Raw genomic sequence first — 15,928 nt, 5'->3', positions numbered from 1 at the left:
CATAGGACCACATAAATGAACAAAAATATAGTATTAATATTCCTTAGTGGAAAGAAGTACCAATCACACAATCTTCCTGTAGCATACCATTTACTCTTAAGATGGTTTAAAACAGCATAGACAAAGAGTATGCTAGTGTACTACATCTGCGTCTCCAGAAGACCAGCCTCGGAGCCAACAGTTACTGTTCTGCGGGGCACCACAACTGACCCACTCAGAGATGCTGGGTACAGTTACACAAGGTAGTTTTGTATAGTTTATTCTACACAACTTATTCTTCTGACAGTGAACAGGTTTTATTTTATTTTATTATTATTAATATTATTATTCCAGACCTTATAGCATAGCTTACTCAATGCCTGTTGTGCAATGGAGGATTTTAAAACTATGCCCCACAAAGAGGAGCATCAGTGAAACTACTGGAAGAAATAACTACAAAATGGAAGCAGAAGTGAGCAGCCAGAGGTAGGAGAGGGAAGAAGTTTCTTCTGCTGGTTTGTTTGACAAGCCTGATGCATCAGAATGTATGCCCTTAGAGCAACTGCTCTTAAATAGTACTCAGCTTGAAGACATAGAAAAGAAAAAAGAAAGCACATGCCAGAAAGCTCATCCATTATACCCAGCTGTATTAACTGGTCTTAGAAACAGTGGCATTTCTACAAAGCTTGCCTCTTATTTCCTTTAGACAACTCCTGCACAGCAACTCTGTTATATATGCATACTTGTGTGCCCACATATATACCTATACGCTCTCCACTGCAAACATCATTATCTGCCTGATAAATACACTCCATCTGACAGCCTTGCATCAAGGACAGGTTCAAACAGAAGAGAATTTCAGCAGAACTCACTAGTGAGCTTATTAGCAGACCACAGAAGAATTATTGGTTTGCTGTGAGAACTGAAAAAATAAGCACTTGCATTTTAAGTAACATAAAATACCATTAGGTTTTATTCTCCTTTATCTGTCAGAAAAACACGTGAACTATTACACCTTTTGCACATTTGCCTTGAAAGAACCTAGAAGAGGTAAGAAGAGCTACATAAGGAATTAGAAGCAGACTACATTTTGATTTTTAGCTCCTTTTTAACACTACTGATAATCAGCTTCTTGTCTAAACCAAAGAACTTAAAATACAGTTTGACTTCAAGGCATTTTTTATGTTGCTAATCAAAACATGCTGGCTAATATGCATTCCTTGATTAATGTTCTTCTCTATTTAAAACCAAATGTGATTAGCTTAAATGCAAATATTTAAACATCACTATAATTAATATTTTGAAAAGTCTAATGCACAATTTCTTTAAATGGGTTTTCTTTATATTTCTTTAAATTAAATGTCTAAAGTGACTGTCACTGTATTGTGATATGGAACACTCAGATATGCTATTGTTACTGAAGATTTGATCCTAAAAATATGAATGTTATGTTAGCTTAAGACACAAAGACAAGCCTTCATGCTGACAAGCAAAATTTTCAAGCCCTATTTGCAGCACTAATTTGCAATTAGAATTTTTACTGAAGACCATTCAAACCTGGGGTTTTATCACAATCATTAGTTAAACTTGGCTTTTTTTGTATGTGAAACATCTTGAGAAAAATAACCTCTATTCCCATCACTCCTCCTCTCCACCTCTCCCTTCCAACAGCTTTAGCAGAGCACATGTTGTGCAAAGAGGAGGGAGAAAAGCTATTTCTAGTATCTCTGCTAAACATGAACAGAAAATGTAGTTATATTAGCTTGCATTGTCCAAAGCACTGGACTACATTACAGTGTAGCACTGGACTACATTACATTCAATGGCTCTACCCTTTAGCAGTGTTCACACAGGCTCCCTTGCATATGTACAAGTTACTTTAACTTTTCAGTTTGATCAGTTTTATTTAAAGAGTGATGAAAAAACTGACAACTCTGCTTCTCTTGGGTTGTGGATACCAGAGACTTGAGGAAACACTGCATATTACAGTTTAGCCAAAACTAAAAAAAAAAAAAAAAAAGGAAAAATTTGAAATTATTTCTCCTTTTCAAATTCCTCTCTGAGTCAAGTACTCAAATTCCTTCAGACTACATCTATAGCAGTAAGTTAAATGTGCCTGGGACTGTTGTCTGGCCAAATTACCACCACTGTCCTGTGTCCATACAACCACAGCACACTCCCAATTATGCCTTCCAATATATGTGTGAGGCATACTCCTTACTGGGAACTGTCCCTAGTCCATGCTAACTTAAAACATGTCTGGGAATTAATTAGTTTGAAGTTGTCATGAGCTAAATGCAAGCCAGAGACTTCTCTAACAGTAGAGACTCCCACTTTGCCTGGGAACACTTATCATCAGTCTAGATGCAAACAGACAAGATATTGATTCAGTGTGTAACAAAATGTTAACAGCCTTTGGTGAAACTCTGTAGGAAAAACAGTTATGCAAGTTTGAAAAGCCATATGTGCTCATATACAGTATTTGCATGGATTTGTGTCAGAAGAGTTTATTCTCTTAATCCATCCCTATTCTAGATGAAAACTTAATCTTTGGTTGCAAATCAGCTGTGAAGATGCAGGTAGATAGATCATATTTATAAACCAAATCTATATTTATTGATCACCTGTGAAGCAAATCAGAATTCCTCAGTCAGAACACCGACTCTGCAGTGGTTTTGTCAGGTACATACTCAGGATTTTTTTAATAAATCTACGAAGTACCTGTCAGTCTCTGGCTGACTCCAAATTATGCAGTATTTCCTATGAATGTTGTTTTCCCTCCCTGGTTTCTTTTGGTCTTTTGCTGTCTCCTTAAGGAGAGTCTCTTTCTTTTAACTCTTTTCACCCTCATCTTATGGATTCGCTTTTAAAAACAGTGCTTAGTGGATGTTTCCATTGTCTCATAAAAGGACACAGGTATATTACTTTTTATTACATCTGATAGTCTGTTGAACAACTGAGTGAGATTCAGGCTCCCACACCATCAGCCTATGATGAAATATTTAACTTTCTTTCACCTAGAAACAGCAATGTATGGAAACTGAGGCACACTGAACATTGCAAACCATTCTCATATTTTCTCTACCTTACTTGTTATCAAGTTATTTCTTCTCCTTGACAGTTAACATCTCTTAATGTCCACCATCACCTCATTTATCTTCTGTTCTGATCACATCTTACCTTCTCCCCCTTTGCTCATTGACAGTATCTTCTGACAAATATCTATTTAACTTCCCAGGACAGAGGTTACACAGTGGCCATCCCAGACATTAATTGAGAATGTAGGAAAACCAGAAACTTAAGTGCAGATGTTGATATAAAAGGCTTATCTTGCTCAATTATTTGGACAGGACTCTGAATCCAGGAGATATGTCTGGAGCAGAGGACAACTCCAAACTAAAATAAATGAAAGATCTAATGAAGATGGAGAGAATAATACACAGAAATGAGGAATACTCAGACATGAGACTAGTAAGGAAGGAGCTTGCTTTGGAATACTGCTTTATCTCTACTCATGCAGACATAATAACTGCATACTTCCATTTTGTTCTTGGAGACATTGCTCCAGCAATACAATCAGTGGTTGAATCTGTTTTAGAGCAGCAAATCTACATATTTCTTAAAGTACTGTAACAAAATATTAATATTGAAGATCTGCTCTCCAAGTCATGTGTCAGAGAACAATTTTTATCATTTAAAGTGTCTCTGACCAATAACCTCTCGCATAGGGCTTCTAAGCTGAATGAAGACTCAAAAGTTTATTGAAACTAACTTAGAATCACAGAATCGTTTAGGTTGGAAAGACCTCCAAGATCATCAAGTTCAACTTTGTCATAATTTACTCAAACTGCCTTCTATTTGAGAGCAGATAAGTTATTTTCACAGTGAGCCTGAATGGCTGGGTTTCTTTGTCTGAACACATGAAGTCACTTTCAAGATTACAGCAGTCATGACAGCTTCAAAGTGAATCACAGAAGTAACCCTGACTTTTGACATATTTCAGGATTTTAAAATGCATATTTTAGATCATCCATGGAAGTAATTTACTAAGCAGGACATGTGTGCATGTGTATTTGTGTGCACGTGAATATACACATCTGCAAACTGTGAGGGCTGAGGCACAAAGAAATCTCAAAGAATTGGCCAACTTTTAGAATTAAGTATCTCCTGTATTACTTCCAGTATTTGTGAGATGGACAACAATCAAAGATTTCAAAGCAGGCAGGTAAAATATGAGTTATTTTCTTATTTTGTTAATGGCAAAACAAATTATGCCATTTTATTTTCAGTTTCAGGCTGTAAAAATTACTGAAGTTAGGAGTTTAGCTCATGTAGAACTACCCATAGCTACCCTTAGAAATGCATCTGTAATTCAGCATCAGAAAACTTCTTACATATCAAGATGTCAGAGGTCATCATTTATGCACTGGCTGCTTCCCAGAATAATCAGACCTTTGGCCATTCTAGTGCAGAAGTAACTAATGCCATGTTTTTCAGTCATTACTTGTTTCTTCAAGTAAAATGTGATTAGTTCCCTGCAGCAGTGGAGTGTGTCCTATCAAATCACAGCATGAAAATTAGTTATTTAAATCTATGCAAACAGGAAATACAATGACATTTTGTTTCTGCTCTCATTAGTCTTCCCAACTCCACAGACAGTTAATGTGCCCTTTCCCAGTACTTTTTTAAAACAAACAAACAAACAAACAAACAAAAACACAACTATAGTAACTATCAACTATTAATACTTTCTGTTCAAATCCCATCCTTTTATGCTTACATAGGTCAGTTTATAGCATCAAAGCCTTGCCTGAGTGGATGTTGATATCACCAGTGCTGTCTTAAAATTCCCAATCCACACAAAGGCACATAAAGCACAGAAGTTATTTAACCACGTTATATATATTCAAATGCAGTAATTTTACAAATTTTAAAGAATAATGGAATCGATTCGAATTGGGTGAGACATTTCAGATTCCCTCCTGCACTCTGGAGCTAATAAAAGGAAAAGATTAAGTTATCTTAAATGTACTAATCTAAAAATTAAATGAAAGCATTAACCTCCAACTTTTGCTCCAAATAAGTCCATCAGGAAAGAAGAGTCTTTCAGTCCTATACACTGAGAACATTTTGTCTAGAGTGTAACAACAATTTCAGACCAACAGGAAGGGAATCATGGCTGGCTGAGCATCTGTGGATGGAGACAAGCAGCCTTGCCATAGCCAGAAAACCTCTGAGCACAGAATGATACGAAGGAAGGCTTTTTTTCTTTTTCTTGTTTTCTTTTTTTCTTTTATGTTTTTTAAGTAGCAACAGAGAACCTGGTATCCATGACTAAACAGCTCCAGTGACCCTAACAGCATGAGCAAACAGCATAAATCCAGCACAGTCCATAGGTCAGAGCACTATGTGCAGAGCCTGCTTTAGATGTTGGCATTCCAGTGTGATTCCAGAAGTGATGGTTTTGCTGCTCTCACAGCCCCACATTTTACCAGCAATTACCCAGTTTTGGGGTACATAAGCCAAATTTGCTTGTCTAGTTAGATTATTCTTCTGTAATTTCTAAAAATCAGTGAAAAGAAACAAAAATACTATTTTTTTTCTTTCTTTCCTTTTTTTTTTTTTTTTTTTCCCTCCCCAAGGTGATGCAGGATAGGGGTTTTACAAAGGGAGCGTAGAACATAATATGTATTTCAAGCAACTACAGAGAAGGGCTTTTTCCTTTGGAGTGCTCTCAGACCTCCACAGTGTATGGGAATTAAGGAGCTCAGCACTTTGCATTAACAGGCCCTAGAATCATTAAATAATTGCCAGCCAGGATAATAATTACTCTGACTTGCTAATCTACATATTTTACAGAGGTGGAAAGGATGTGAGAGAACAAAGAGTACACCAGCGGAAATCGTGAAAATACCAAGTGACCATTATCTGTCTTAGAGGCATCTTTCATACTTTCCCCATTCCGCATTTTTATAACTATTATATATTTATAGCTGACAAAATCCCCAGTCTGGGACAGAGAAAATAAAAAGGAAGTCTAACACAATGCCTGTCTAAAATTTAGATTTAATGAAGTGCCTACTGTGGATTTATTTCCTGATGTTCTTCTGTGGTAATAAACCCACATCCCTTAACACACTTTGAAGACAAACAAAAATTAAACCAGAAAGTTTCTTGGCTGCCATCTGCTGTTCAAAACTTTTCTTTAACACACAGAAGAAAAAGAACAAATCCAAAGAACATACACCAATGTCTCCAAGTTTTCTCCTTTGCTTTACTTTCCTTGGATAAAAACAGTGCCTTTGGAATGCAGTTAAAAACCACTACATTTTGTAAGGATTCTGCATATATACTCAATAATTAATCAGAACCATGAATGAAGAAGGCAAAATCTTGAACACTTACTGACACACTGGCTTAGGAAAAATACAGTGAAAAACTGTATTCATTAAAAAGTTCTCTCTACTTTCTTTAAAAGTTCTTTCTACTACTAAAAGTTGCAGAGTACTAGAGAACGATTTGACTATGCAGCAATAAGACTGCATTAGGGCAGATACTGAAAAACAAAATATAAGCAAGATGTCTGCCTCCCCTTTTTTCATTGCCTTGCTTTATTATCAAAGTAAGCCTGACAAGATATTTATTTCATTCTCTTTCTTTTTCAGAACTACCTAGATATCTCCTTTTCAAATCCTGTGCCTCACTTCCCACTTCTCTGTCCCAGAGAAACCACTATGATACTGGGAATCTAATGAGTAAGACAGGTGCAATGAAAGAGGAATCTTCTTTACATCTGACATAAGAGGACTTGGAAATTAGTCTTAAATGACACAATGACAAGTTGTCACAGTTTATGACAAAAGCTGAAGGGACTACCATCTGCAGTAAAGCAGAACCAGGAGTATACAGAGAGACCTTAGGCATGCAAGGAGTAAGACATCTGAAATCATAGAATAATAGAAAATTTAGGGTTGGAAAAGACCTCCAAGATCATCTAGTCCAACCATTTCCCTACCACCAATACCACTAAACCATGTTGCAAAACACCACGTCCAACCTCTCCTTAAACACCCCCAGGATGGTGACTCCACCACCTCCCTGGGCAACCCATCCCAATGCCTGACTGCTCTTTCTGAGAAGAAATGTCTCCTCATTTCCAACCTGAACCTCCTCTGGCACAACTTGAGGCCATCCCCTCTAGTCCTATCACTAGTTACCTGTGAGAAGAGGCCAACCCCCAGATCCCCACACCTTCCTTTCAGGTAGCTGTAGAGAGCAATAAGGTCTCCCCTGAGCCTCCTCTTCTCCAGACTAAAAAATCCCAGTGCCCTCAGCCGTTCCTCACAGGACTTGTATTCCAGGCCCTTCACCAGCTTTGTAGCCCTTTTCTGGACACTTCCCCCCAACTTGGTGTAGTCTGCAAACTTACTGAGGGTGATTCCCGGGCCAATTCTGTCACCCATTTCCTTTATACTGATAGAGGAGGTCAGGCCCTATATCAGACTTCAGTCATATAGTTATTAGCTGAAGACTCATCTAAAATTTGCTGGGAACCAGTTAAGTACTTTATATGAAAGCATATGAAAGCATGAAGATGCCAAACATCTCTGGAAAACCAGTTCCAGTATTTGACCACCCCAACAGTCAACATGTCTGTTACCTGTTCCCATTTAGCATGTTTGAAAAACAGTATTTCTAAGATTGCCAGTCAAAAGGTCACAAGACTACAACATATATATGCACGCATAATTTGACCATGTACTTCTTAGTCTTCAAGAAGCAAACTGTTCACTTCTTCTTATACAAATGTATCACATGATAGAATAACTTTCCAAAAATGGTCATAGAGTGTGACAATTTAAGATTACAACACACACACACACACAAAAAAAAAAAAAATGGGCGTAGAAAGGTACTAACAGATGGTTTAGTAGTAGCTTCAGCTTTCACTAAGTCTTTCCCCTATTCTTTGGTTCCCTTCGGTATTCCTCAAAGTTCAGAGTAGTCTACAGGAAAGTAATGCTAATCTAGAGTCAGCCTACCAAGGTGTATGATACTCGGTAAAACATGGCAGGAGAATGGACAGGGATCCTTCTGTACTATACAGGAGAAAAAGCAAAAGGAAAAAACAAACAAACAAACAAACAACAAAAAAAAACAACTAACCAACCAACCAAACAACCCCCTGAGCACAATAAGAAGTGAGCAGCGAGAAAAAGCTCATCATGGTTTCTGCACTGCATTCAGATCATTTAGAAAAACACTGTAGAGGTTCTTCAGTAAATTAAGAGCTGCCAAAAATACCAGTGGATGTCTTCACAAGCCAGCTCCCAGACTGTGGTCAGAAACGTAATTGTGTCCTGTAGTTCCAGGAAAAGGAAAACATGGATGAACTTGGTACTTAGACCTACCTGGTTTGAAATGGGGTAAGGAGTGGACTCCAGGCCATGTATCTTCATTTGGTGTTCCAAGTACCTGTACACAAAAGGAAAAAAAAAAAGAAAAAGAAATATAAAACACATGCTGCTTTAGTGGAATAGCACTGCATTCTTCCAAAGAGTTCAAAGTACCTTACAAGCTAAACTTTAAATAGGCTTAATTATTGGGGGTACAAAAAGTTAAATATTTTCCATGTTTATAAGGTACCAGTGGAGTCAGTAAAGGACATAACAGTGCTGTGTTTATGTTAGATTGATTGTATGACCTATACATGTTCCCACTGACAAGTTCAAGTTATTTATATGTCAAAGAATGCTGATGTTACTGAGGCTAGATTTTTACCTCAAAATAATTTCAATCCCTGTAAACTTTAATAAGCTGAACAGACACCTAACAGATGTCAGGATAGACACACAAATGGTCAAGCAGATGACCAAGAGCATGGCATGAACAAAGAATGCACAGAGAAGGGCTGTTATTTCAAACTGATAGATTAACAATAAAACCAGTATATTTTTAGAAAATACAGACATTATTGACTCATGCATTGTTTCGTTTCTATTCACTTAAACTATTCTCCTTGTAGTATATATGAGACTAACTTTCAGCAGCAGTGCTGAAGACTTCTCATGTACATCGTACATACACTCTGCTCACATGAAAAGTTCAACCCCATGCATCTTTGGCACAAATAAAAAGGTAATTGAAAGAACTGCTATAATTAATTCTTCCAGAATGATTTTTGCTTTATGCAACATAACTGACAAGAGTTGCTTTAAGTGGAGCTGGGAAGAACATCTAAAATAGCAGCTCTAGAAGTGGGTTTCTGCGTGAGATGGGGAATCTGTTATTTCCCCAGAGTTTCCTTGTTACAAATCTTCATACAATTTCTAATGTGAATGAAAATTCTAGGGATTGTTTTCAATAGTTACTATTGCAAATAGTAATAGCTCAGGCCCTGGAATAAAAGGCTGGTATTATAAAGTGAAAGCATTTCACACCAGTAGGGCACTTGTTTTGCACTGTCATAAACGTACAAAAAACTCTCTGCAAGCCCTGTCTCTACTTGCACTGCAGATCTTCTGAATAAATCTTTTGGACCTGCACAGATTGCATCGCTGTTACACTGTATGGTCACTTAGACCAGCATAAAATAGCTACATAAACATTTGTTCTTATCTATAAATTAAAGCTTAAAAAATTCTTAGAAGGAAGACTAGGAAGCTGGAACACAAATAAAAGTCTCTTCACTCTGCCAGAAATTTATTTTATAACATTCTGAAATTGGCTTAAAAACTTAAGATAGAAGTAGTGACTTCTTAAACGGAGGCAACTCTTACCTGCAAGGTGAGTTCTATGACTCTAGAAGTTTGTTAAGCAGTTTACAATATTAGCATGTTTCTAATATAAGACGAATATTGTGAAGATGCTTCATAATACCACAAATACAAGAAACTACAACTAAATTGAACTGTTTGCATGAATAGCATGAATTGAAAGTGGAGCACCAAGGTGTCAGAGAAACAAAGACAACAAACACTATCAGTTAAATTAGACAATATGTGCTCATGTGGTTATTTGGATATGCAAGTTCACTGATTGTATTTGTAAATATTATTTCCAGGACGTCGCTTTCAGTACTTGTGAAACAAGACTTAATCATCATTTGAATAAGGTAAGCCTGGCCCTTCAACCCTGATTCATCACAACACCCCTATTCTTCTTCATTATTGCTATTAAGGAGAGAATAGTGCTCTGATTAAGCATAAAAGAAGTTCAGAGATACTGTTGACCCACTATGTTATGATTAAATCAATTTGCTTTTGCAAATAACTTTCACCTGGCTTCTGTATAAATGAAGCTGCTGGCACCAAGCATCTCCCAAGCCAGGAGAGGGAGCCCGTGTATTAGAAACAGCGCTTCTTCATTTCTCTCAGTTTAAATTGAGAAAAAGTCATCAACTTTGCAGCGCCCCTAGCAAGTAAAAGGAATACTCTCTCATAACATGCTGTGAATATAATAAAATTAGCCACGTCTTTCCAAATGCACTCTTGCGATCATCTCGTATTTTAGATGAGACTTAAGCAACTAAGGAACTGTACAGATGAATATTAAGATTTGCTAACAAAATCTGAAACTTTCAGTCAAAGGTAGAATCTTTATCAGACCAATTTAATGTAGAACTTGCCGATATGAAATGAATTATTATGATGTTCAAAGTAACATTAGGCATAGCAGCAGAAGGCTTGATGGGAGATCACTTTTGTAATGACTCAGTTTTCAGTGACTCATAGGGTTTGGTGGTGGTTTTTTTTTGTTTGTTTGTTTCACCAGTTTTCCAATCCATTTCTTTAATAATATTCCAGCACATCTGCTGTTACAGTGTTTAAGAGCCAGCTATGAACGAGTTCTGTGCAATGGAGTATTCAAACTGCCTACAACATTTATACCTTCTGTCAAGGGTACCAGTCAGTTTAGAAACAACCAGTTTTTTCTATCATCTAAATGCCTATCATTTTCAGGTAGGGCCAGCTGGTAGTTCAGGCAATGATCCAGACACTGTATTTCAATTCTTTGTACAAACACTATGAAGATCACCCTTATTGTATTACAATTTTTAACATGTACAGTGCAGATATTCACAATATATGACTATCAATCAACCAACAAGGAGAAGGCAGCAGGGAAACAACGGTGTTTTTAATAAGACAAAACAGTCTCTGCCCAGAGGTATGTCAACATAAAGCAGTTGGTAAGCAGCACCTTCCACAAGTGTTGCTTCTAAGCAGCAATCAATCCACTTTTGATGAGGTGGGATTAGGCAATTTAAAGCAATGAGTTCTGACACCTGCTATAAACAAAGCAATGTGGACTCCACATAACACCACAGTGGAGAAGGATCTGCCTTGGCTTGCAAAAGATAATTATGGGACCAACATGGAAGAGGAAAGGAGAGCCCAATGATCTTCTGGTTTTGCTCTAAAACACTGTCCCTTAGCAGTTAAGAGTCCAGACCTGAACACGGGCAACATCTTGGCACTGCAGAAAGGCATCTAACCAATTATATGAGGCATCTGTCTGTAGTGAACCACTAGCCAGCTGGTGCCTGAGAGCAAACCTAACCTTGCAGCTCCTGGTGGAAGATACAGGAGATACAGCAGCCTGGGACAGCCACCTAACACCAGGAGCTGTTATTTTATGGTTGAACTTCCAGCCCCCAACTATCCCTTCATGGGCAACCACTTCTCATCCCAAGCATGCCACCTAGAATTCTCTCTCTTCTACATTTTAACACTTTTTCTTTCAATTTCGAGCCTGTTTAAAAAACATGAAAATAACTGCTGCTGTCACAGCATTCAAGCCCAATGCAAGATTGGAAATAATCTTTTATTTACCACTGGGAATTGTTTGGAAAAAATAACTTGTGTACTTTTTCTACTGATAATTTGCATATCAGCAAGGTAAACATTCAACTTGTATGCTTTTATGTCCTATTTTTAATTGAATTACTTATGCAAAAATAACCTACAATTCTCAAATTTGGAATCAATTTAGTGTTTGCCACAGGCCAAGAGGGTTATGGTTTCTGTAATGAAAACTCCAGACCCTCCTGGGATTTTGCTGTTCCACAATACACACAATTATAACATGAAGCACTCTGGACTCATTTATTCCCTAACAAACAAGATAAAATGACCTTAATTTGTCATTTGAAATTTGCTGTTCAAAATCAGGATCAGATTCTGATCTAATTTGCATGGTGCGAAATCTATTTATATGAAAATAACAGATTTACAATACATCAGGGTGCTGAGGGCCAAATACCCTCACTGCCAGTTGACATTGTACCGGTTTGGCAGCAGCAATATACAGAAAGTTACAAAAACAGAACCTGCTGTTCAAACCTCCATATACAAGCATAATATAGAAAGATTGTCCAGAAAACACAACACAAATGTGTTAAGGTCTACTCTATTGCTGTAACTTTTTGATAAAGGAAAAAGTCTTGCTTGTTTTTTCCATTTGATTTTACAAAGACTCATCATTCACCTAATTAACATGCTCCCTTGTGTCCAAGGGAATCATTATTTTATGGTAAGCATTATACCAGTCCATCAACACAATTAGTCATGTTGTCCTGCATTCTGCTTCGAAAGCATTCCCTGTTACTGCCATGTAATAAGGTCATTCTGGGTAACAATTTGTCCGGAGAAGCCATCTGAATTGCTTGTGAGATGAGCAGCAGCATACATCTTTCCCAAGTACTGGCATAATTAGTGAAGAATAAGCTTTTCCATTTCTACTACAACTTTTGAATATATGAAGCTGTATATTATTGAAATAGTGCTTTAATTCTTTGTTAAATATGGCAATACTCAGGAAAGGCAATGGTCTGGATTTCAACAAGACAAAGAATGTGCAGCCAGTGGTATTATTCAGGGTTTTCTAGCAACAGAGCAGGATGAAAAACAAGATCAGCATGCAAATGAGATGCTTTTCCTTAGACAAAATTTATGGAAATCAGGCTGAGCAATTTGCTGAACTTTCAAGTCTTTTTTGTTTAGGTCAACTTGGTGAATAAATAAAGTTCAGTCAAAAAATTTCAGGACAGTGAATTCTATTTTTTTTTTTTCAATAAAAATATGCTTGTGTTGAAAAAGACCTTAGAATTTTAACTAGAACAAGTTACAAGCTGCATGTAATTTATTTATTTATTTATTTTACTTTATTTTTCCTTCCAAAGGTCATCAAAGTTTCTGTTCCAGTCTTCTTGTTTGCCAAGTAAAACATATTGCATTTAGGGCATGCCCTTGGCTCTGAGACACCATAGTAGATTGTATCTGTCTAAGGAGCTTAACTAAATAAAGAAAGCAAGAGAATAAGTACAGCAGAGCCATTTCCAAATCAGCAATCTCTTTCTTTTTAGTGGGATTTGGTTGTTCTATTTTTCAGCAAAAATCTACTATTTTCTCCCAAATCATACATTCCTAGTTAAACTTTAACTTATTTTTTTTCTTTTCTTTTTAAAACTTTTCATTTTAGTTAGACAAAAGTCAGTTACTGGTTTAGATTTTTGAGAAGCTGTGCAAGTCCAAGGTTTCTCAATAGCTTCTCCACCATTCATTGAGCTAACTCTGAAGATGGAATTCCCCATCCATTCCGGAATCTCGCTCTCTGTCAGCCTTCCATGGTGATAAGTCATTTGCACTGGTGGTCCAACTAGTGCTGCATTCCCCTCCTGAGGCTTCCCTGATAGGTAGACCTCAACCATAACTTCCACCATCAGGAAAAGTTCTGTATTACCATCTGATAATGTCAGCTAGCACAAAGAATAGTAGTGAGGACTGAAAGAGGAACTTCGTCCTTCAGCTTAGCATTCTGCCTAATGGGTAAAAAAAAAATTCAGCAACTATTTGTGTATTATGCATGCTGACTCAGCCTCTGCTGACTGACAACTGCAGCTATGCTCCCTTCAACACTCTGCTGGGCACACTGGATGACAGCTGAGTGTCAAGTTTAATATCCAAAAGATAGAGACAAAAATGGAATTGTCTCAGTACCAGTCTTTTATTCACATCAGGAGCTTAGCTCTTTAGTTTCCTTAAGGGAAAATAAATCTATGAGGTTGTGTAATGCACTTGTATATTTGTTAGAGGATGAACATATTTTAACTTAGGATAGGCATTGTTTTTTCCAGGATTCCTATCTGGAATGAGAGTCACCCTACTTTTATCTACAGTAAAAGTCGATCAGCTAGGATAACAATATATTTATTTGGATTCCCCAAAAATAAGAACCTATTCATTGTTCTTGAGATTTAAAATATCGAAGCCCTACTTCCTCAAATAAATGGCAAAAAATACATACAATCCCTCATCTGGGAATTCACATAAGTTCAAAATTAAAACAACTAAACTGAGTGTGTGATCAAGGCACAGTCTCCTCCTCCCCCCTCATGGAAAACACTTGTTCAGAGCCTGAAAACTGTATTTTATTTTATTTTTTGTATTTTATTATATTTATAAATTTTGGTGTTGTGGTTTTTTTTTTTTTTTTTCCTCTCCCAATCAGTTGTCATCAAAGCATTCCCTCATTATTCCTATACAGGTGAGAAAGAAAATACCAGCCAAACAGAGATGCAACATATTAAACATACAGCAAATGAGGTAATGTAGCTGAGCTCGCATGATTCCTCTCCAGAATGAAAGTGGTAAAGAAAAAAAAAAAAAAAAAAAAAGAAAAGAAAAGATCTGCCAATTCTTTACTGACAAAATAAGACTTTCAAACTCTTATTTTTCTGTACAAAACGGGTTATATTTTTGGTTCCTTATGTCCCTTTAAAATTACAAAATCACAAGAAATCCTAAAGAGATGATAGCTAGTAAAAGGAAAAATAAATTCAACAGCCACCATTTTGTATGTAATAAGTAGTAGAATATATTTAATGTGATCTGCATTCATTTTGGACTTCAAATGAGAATACAGAATTTAATAGAAAAAAATGGTTAGAAAACAAGTTGATCAGAGTATTTATTTTGCAAGTTAATTTGTGAATGATAAAAGCATTGTGTTATCAAAAACAAAGAAAAAAATAAGCATTAAATTATTTCAAGAAAAGAGAGAAGGCACAGCTCACCAAACTAATAAGCCTGCTTCTGCACAATAAAGTGACACTGTTTTATGAAAACCAAAAGTTCCCAAGGCTTATTCTCTAAGGTGGAAAAAGAACCAGCAAAAACAACCATATGCACCTACAGTCAAAGGCTGACTCCTTCAGGCATTAAGTGGAATATCATCATTCCATTATAAAAGGGTAATAAAAACATTTGCTTTGAGCATATGGAGTGATTTATGACGAAGCTAGCTTCAAAAACATTTAGGTAACGTGCCAGTATGGATGAGGGAAGCAAAACATGAAATTAATATCAACATTCCTACAAAATCTTAACAAAACACATTAATTAAAAAAAAAAAAAAAATCACATCCAACTAATGTTTGTGCTTTTTAGCTCAGTCAAGGACCAAAAATGAGGTATTTGAAACAGTATAGGACCCAACTGTTCTTGACATGCTTTTCCCCACAGAGGTAAAATGCGACGAAGTCTTGCCTGGAAACCTATTTAATATGTGATTTTTTCCAGCCTTACTTTGTGTATTTAAATGATATCTGAGTAGTTGCCTGCACTGAACATTTAAATTTTCCTCAACGCTGTTTCCACTCTCTTTGCAGCACAAGTAAACAAACTCCAAGTAACAAACTCCAAGTAACAAACTCCAAGTAAACAAACTTCATCCCCACCATAAGCAAAGCTCCCTCTTTTTGAGGGGCACTAGCAGAGACCATTGCAACTGTGCCAACAGGAGGGAGAAGCCAGGGCCTGGAGACTTCACAGGCACACTCCTCTGCCTCTGCAGAGCCAGACTGCACCTACTGCCCTGCACTCAGTGGAGAAGCAGGAACACAGCAGGCATCAGGACAGACCAAGCACACTGCAGACCATCAGGACAG

The 15,928-nt window shown here is 36.9% G+C and overlaps 1 protein-coding gene across 6 annotated transcripts in view; it reads right to left on the bottom strand.

Moving 5' to 3' along the window:
- The window catches only part of CDK14 (cyclin dependent kinase 14), a 329,577-nt gene that overhangs the window by 96,217 nt on the left and 217,432 nt on the right, over nucleotides 1-15,928 (bottom strand). For all 6 annotated transcript variants that reach the window (XR_014317025.1, XM_082754727.1, XM_082754726.1 and 3 more), the window contains one exon: nucleotides 8,391-8,454. Coding sequence is in view for 5 of the 6 variants with exons in the window: in XM_082754727.1 (XP_082610853.1) it covers nucleotides 8,391-8,454 (64 nt within the window). In the remaining variant the exon portion in view is untranslated. The remainder of the gene's footprint in view (nucleotides 1-8,390; nucleotides 8,455-15,928) is intronic.

Source organism: Aythya marila (assembly GCF_965140915.1).
Source record: "Aythya marila genome assembly, chromosome: 2".
Classification (NCBI taxonomy): Eukaryota; Metazoa; Chordata; class Aves; order Anseriformes; family Anatidae; genus Aythya; species Aythya marila.
Note: the sequence above shows the minus strand (reverse complement) of the source record. Positions and strands in the feature narration are given on the sequence as shown.